General features: G+C 37.8%; 1 protein-coding gene across 1 annotated transcript in view; it reads left to right on the top strand.

Annotated features, from left to right (window-relative positions):
* SARC_07295 (hypothetical protein) overlaps nt 1-5,942 on the top strand; it is a gene marked incomplete at its 5' end in the record, with an annotated part of 14,759 nt that overhangs the window by 5,992 nt on the left and 2,825 nt on the right. Inside the window, 8 exons of the mRNA XM_014298764.1 lie at nt 424-510; nt 1,713-1,794; nt 2,106-2,191; nt 2,571-2,668; nt 3,351-3,450; nt 3,735-3,844; nt 4,287-4,476; nt 5,243-5,315. Coding sequence (XP_014154239.1) covers nt 424-510; nt 1,713-1,794; nt 2,106-2,191; nt 2,571-2,668; nt 3,351-3,450; nt 3,735-3,844; nt 4,287-4,476; nt 5,243-5,315 — 826 coding nt within the window. The remainder of the gene's footprint in view (nt 1-423; nt 511-1,712; nt 1,795-2,105; nt 2,192-2,570; nt 2,669-3,350; nt 3,451-3,734; nt 3,845-4,286; nt 4,477-5,242; nt 5,316-5,942) is intronic.

Consider the following 5,942-nt stretch of genomic DNA (forward strand, 5'->3'; position numbering starts at 1 on the left):
TATATGTATATGTATATGTATATGTATATGTATATGTATATGTATTTGTATTTGTATATGTATATTTATATGTATAGGTATATGTATATGTATATGTATATGTATATGCACTTAGATATATATATATATATATGTATATGCATATGCATATGATGTGCATATATATGAATGTAATATACAGATACATATTTTCATGTATTAGTATATGTAATGATCATTTCTCTTCCGGAAGAATACGTGTGCTGGATCAACCCATGGTATATTCAAACGAGTGCTGGTTTATACATACTTACTTTGTACAACAACATGCCCTCACTTTAAATTTGAGGCTAAATTTGCCCCAACCCGACCCAATTTTTTTTTCGGACTGATTTTTACCTAAAAAAACCTGGTTGGTTCGTCCTTTCTTTCTTTTCTGCGTAGAAATCAGTTCAACACAGTTGGGTATCGGCCAAAAGACGTATACGTCGTCACACTCAGACCCGAAAGCCGTAGAATGTGGGCTATCACGTATGTTCAAATCTCGCTCATTTTTGTATCGGGTATACGTTTTGTATAATATTTTTACGTTTACATACTGTGTTGATACGCCCGATATGCGATACACATCATTGTATTGTCCATATCTTGGTAATTTTTTTTATCGTGTATATGTGCTTTATAGTATATGTGTGTGTTTATAAACAATACGCATGATTACGTAATCACCCATGTTGTTCACAAAGGCGAGTTTCCCTATACCTTCTCAAGCAATTATTTGACCCTGAACCCTAAACCCTGCCTATATGTATTGTACTATACGCCATGGCCCATATAGTGACGCTTTGTAGGCTGAGGGTATCGGGGTCTCAGTTTGCTTGTGTAGACCTATAACCGTATGTGACAATATGATAGTCACACGTGTATGTATACATGTTTGTAGTTGAACTCAGTGCTCATGTGTGTACATATAAATGTATGTGACAATATGATAGTCACACGTTTATATGTACATGTTCGTAGTTGAACTCAGTGTCCATGTGTGTACATATAAATGTATGTGACAATATGATAGTCACATGTAGATGTATACATGTTCGTAGTTGAACTCTGTGTGTATGTGTGTACATATAAATGTATGTGACAATATGATAGTCACACGTATATGTATACATCTTCGTAGTTGAACTCTTTGTGCTTGTGTGTACATATAAATGTTTGTGTCAATATGATACGCACACGCATATGCATATGTGCTCGATGTCATTGCGATTCAATCATGACAGTACAAGTATGTGTTTTGTCTAAGTATCCTGTAGTAGTATAGAACTGGACCTCGCATTGTCAGCAGTCTACTGGGTATAGCTATACGTATACCAAATACACAACTGTTGTGTATGTCTTTTGCCTATGTATCCAACAGTAAAATAGAACTGGACCTCGATTATCAGCAGTTTACTGTGTATAGCTACATGTACATCGATTGATATTTAATATTTATTCGCTCGACTGCTCACATCGAAAAGTATCAATGAGCTGTGGCTGCCTCACCAACGCGTCGCTGTTAAACTCGCTCTGTGAGTGTGTGTGAATATGTGCGGGTACGCCCACGTTCACCTTAGCCATTGATCTATATTCTCACCCACATCACGGTACTTCTGATTCATCGTTTGACAAAATTGTGGATGCTGATTGGTCTTTCTTTTTTTAATTGGGCGTTCCAAATGGTTCAGGCCGCCGTCGCGTATCGAACTGCAGAAAGTATTGGGAGAGAAAGAGCCCTGCCCACTAACTGTGGAAATAACGGTGCAGAAAGTAAGTTGAACTATACATATATACATACATATATATATATATATATATATATATATATATATATATATATATAGTGTGTGTGTGTGTATGTATGTATGTATGTATGTATATATATACAAATATATATATGGGTGTGGCTGTGTTAGGTATCTGTTTTTGTTCATCGCTATCGTAATCCGAGCGCTCATTTCATATGTAATTCTGCTACGACGAATGGCTTTTGTCTTGTTTATATCACCGAATCGCGGGATTCTCATCCAATCAAATCGTTTGCTTCTTGTTATTCTCTCGCTCGTCATTGCCTGATGTAGTACTTTACCGGTGGATCGACTGCCAAAAGGGACGACACTGTGTACGGGTCTTTCCAGGACGTCCTGAAAGTTCACTCCGAAGCCAGGTAGGTAAACGATATAAATAGATACATGGATTTCACTCTGAGATGGGTAGATAGAATATATATATAGCAGTGCTACCCCGAAGCCGAGTAGGTATAAGGTATAAATAGATACTTGTAGCAATATAAGAGTTGATAGCTTATGCCCATGCACTCTTCTACACATGCTTTCCTTCACTTGTACGCCTCGTCGCCTTGTCGCATACTTACAGACGCAATCTCTTCATATATTCACATGTCGACCCTTGCCCTTCAGGTATGGGTATAGTCATGCTTAACCATCCATAGACGTGCTTGTAGCTGTATCCCTACTACTCGTATGTGCACACTCACTTTACCTACTGGTCTTGCCTTATACGAACACGTGCATATACATGTGCAGATACAATCTTTCGACCGCCGTTGGGTTTGACTCCAACACAACAAGCGACATTGATCTGCAAACGATTATTCCTATGGCTGTATACGTGCCTGGCGCTGGTAGGTTGTGTTTAATGCGGATGTTTGTGTATTTATATTATGAGATCTGCTGTTATGCTATATGTGCATACATATGTGTAGCGTGGGATATGTATGTGTATAATTATTCTAGTATACATATGTATAGCATTATATATTGATGTGCATATATCTGTAACAGTATGTATGTATATTTAGAAAGAAAATTGTGCTCACAGACGTACTTTTGTAGTTTACCGATATATTAGTCTATACACTATACAGCCCTGTTCTATAAGTCTATATATATACATCCCTGTTTCTATAAGTCTATTTACTATACAGCCCTATTCTATGTATTCATTCAGTTGTGGAAATAGCTATATCTGTGTGAATGGACTTAGTTTGATTTATGTGAAATTGGATGATCACTCGCACAGTCCTCTGTATGTGACTACATAAAATTGACTTGAACGTCTCTACGTGTAGAGATATATGATTTGACTACGTAATCAGCATATGTATATGTGATATGCACATCTGTATGTATATAGATACGTCTGAACAAACAAAATGTAAGCAGATAGATGAACGTTTTGAATAATTACGACGTATACCTGTCAATATCTGCACAAGTGGACATTTATAAAGTAATATGCGTATGCCCATTCTTTTCAATTGCATTTAACTTACAACCTCCCAATGCACACAATTTTCCTGATAGGAAAAATCAACTCGGTGTCCACAAATAGAAGTTTCTATGCCAATGCGACGCTTCGATTAGTTAACAATGCAGAAGACAGTGGAGGCCCCAATCACGAATGGTATGAATATATATATATGTTAAACGTCTATGGCTATATATATATATGTTAAACGTCTATGGCTATATATATATATGTTAAACGTCTATGGCTATATAAGTTAAGGTTACGAGATATTCAGTCTTCATAATCTTGTAAGAAGCTATTCCACTACTTTGATATTATAAAGTATAACGCTATTTTATTCATATATATCCATGCTAGTACAATATGTACATATGCATCCATACAAGTGTATTCGTGCAAGGATACCTACTGAGTTGACCATGATGTGCATATGGCAGGTGGGAGCTTCGGCAGACCAGTTACCTTAAAGACCTAATTGATAACCCCTCTGCGCAAGGACTGTACAGACGCGAAATTCGCCGCCACATACAAACACCGTTTTGGCGAGGTATGAAATGTATGTATTGATACATATATATATATATATATATATATATATATATATGTTTATGTTTATATATATATGTATTATGTGTGTGTGTGTGTATATATATATATCTGTGTGTGTGTGCGTGTCTGTGTCAGAGTCCGTTTCTATGTGCGTGTGTGAAAGAGAGAGAGCAAGAGATAAATGTATACTTATATATACTACAAAAAGCTTGCGTTTCAAAGCTTACAGGTGTGCACCCACATAGTCAGTATACCGACATGAAAGTTGAAGATCAAATAAAGGTCATCACCTTCAATAGAAACAGATATATATATATATATATATATATATATATGTCTGTGTCTGTGTCTGTGTCTGTGTCTGTGTCTGTGCATGTATAAGTGCGTAAGTGTGTGCTTGTGTATTCCATACTCATATGTATATCTGAATCTCCTGACAGATGGGCACCCACATAGTCGGTTTACCGACATAGAGGATGACGGTCGTATTGAGATCATCACCTTCAACGAACCGGTGGACTCTGGCGCGCTTTCGGCAATTGCCAATTTAGGAATCGTGGGTATATTCGTCTCAATCGTCACAGTAGCTGGCCGTTTCCTGCGCATGGCAGTTACGGATATGCAGAATAGGTACGAGTGTGCCTGTTTCATCTACTATGTTTTATATTTTCATATTATACATTATGTTTTTTATGTTGTATATGTTTGTATGTTCATATCATACATTATGTTTTGTATGTTATATGTAAATGAGCGTATATGTTGTTTACACCCGCATCTGTAGATGTTAGTGTACATGTGAGTGTACATGTGAGTGTACATGTGAGTGTACATGTGAGTGTACATGTGAGTGTACATGTGAGTGTACATGTGAGTGTACATGTGAGTGTACATGTGAGTGTACATGTGAGTGTACATGTGAGTGTACATGTGAGTGTACATGTCAAAGTACATGTCAGTGTACATGGGAGTGTACATGTGAGTGTACATGTGAGTGTACATGTTGTATGTATCCGTAGTTGTGTGCGTGTATGTCAGTATATATATATATATATGTGTGTGTGTATGGTTTATGTGGGTATCTGTGCGTGAACATGAACACCTATGTGTACCTTTCAGTCACACTCGCCGCCTAACTACATTGTGCTGTCCCGTTTCTGTGCATAGCGGTTCATGAAAAATCAACCCGTTGTCGCCAACACATCTACATTGTAGTTATCTACCCAACAAGCGACCATGGTATTCAACTCTACTTAACAACTTAAATGACAGTTCGGTACTCGTCTACAATCATCAGTTCCAACCGCGAGTACATGTACTCTTGAGATGCTCATTACTCCAGTTTTTATCCCGATTTAATCTCCATCTACTCATGTACGCCGTACATCAACCGCAGGATCATGTACGAGGACATGCTCAATGTGGATGTGCTCCTACTCCTCGTGGGCGATATCAAGATGTGTCGTGAGGTATATCGTTGCGCCAGCACTCGTGACGTATATCTATACTGAGTATATGAAGGTGTTTATCTATCGCGCGTGTACGAAGGTGTGCTGAAAACACGTAAATAGTTGCTATCCACCGGGTGTGGTAGGATCATTGTACATGCATACGTCTGTGGGGATGGGAAAGTGCTCGCTACGTACGAGTGCATGCTATTGTGCCTGTGTATGCTTCCTACTGTGTATATCCGTTTACTGTGTGGGAGCACCCTTCTATATCTAGAGGGAGGTAGTAGTATTTTTATCTATTAATGCATACTAGCTATTTGTTGAATAGATGTAATTAGTAGCTACCGTTTAAATTAGTGCGATTGTTTCGAAAAAATTGCAACTTTATTGCCTTTTACACTTCTCACACTATGTACCTGCTAAAAGCACGCTACGCTAAACCACTATTAGACAAATGGGTGCGTCTGGTAACGCTCTGTTTTAGGGTTTAGGGTATTTAACCCCCTAAACCCCTATAGAACGTTCGACACCAATATGCACCAGTTCATTGATATGCGGGTTGTGCATGTTCATATACTTCATTGTGAAAACGCGATGGTGACTCTGTTTGTACATATATACATATACATATACATATACATATAC

Source organism: Sphaeroforma arctica (assembly GCF_001186125.1).
Source record: "Sphaeroforma arctica JP610 unplaced genomic scaffold supercont1.570, whole genome shotgun sequence".
NCBI lineage: Eukaryota > Ichthyosporea > Ichthyophonida > Sphaeroforma > Sphaeroforma arctica.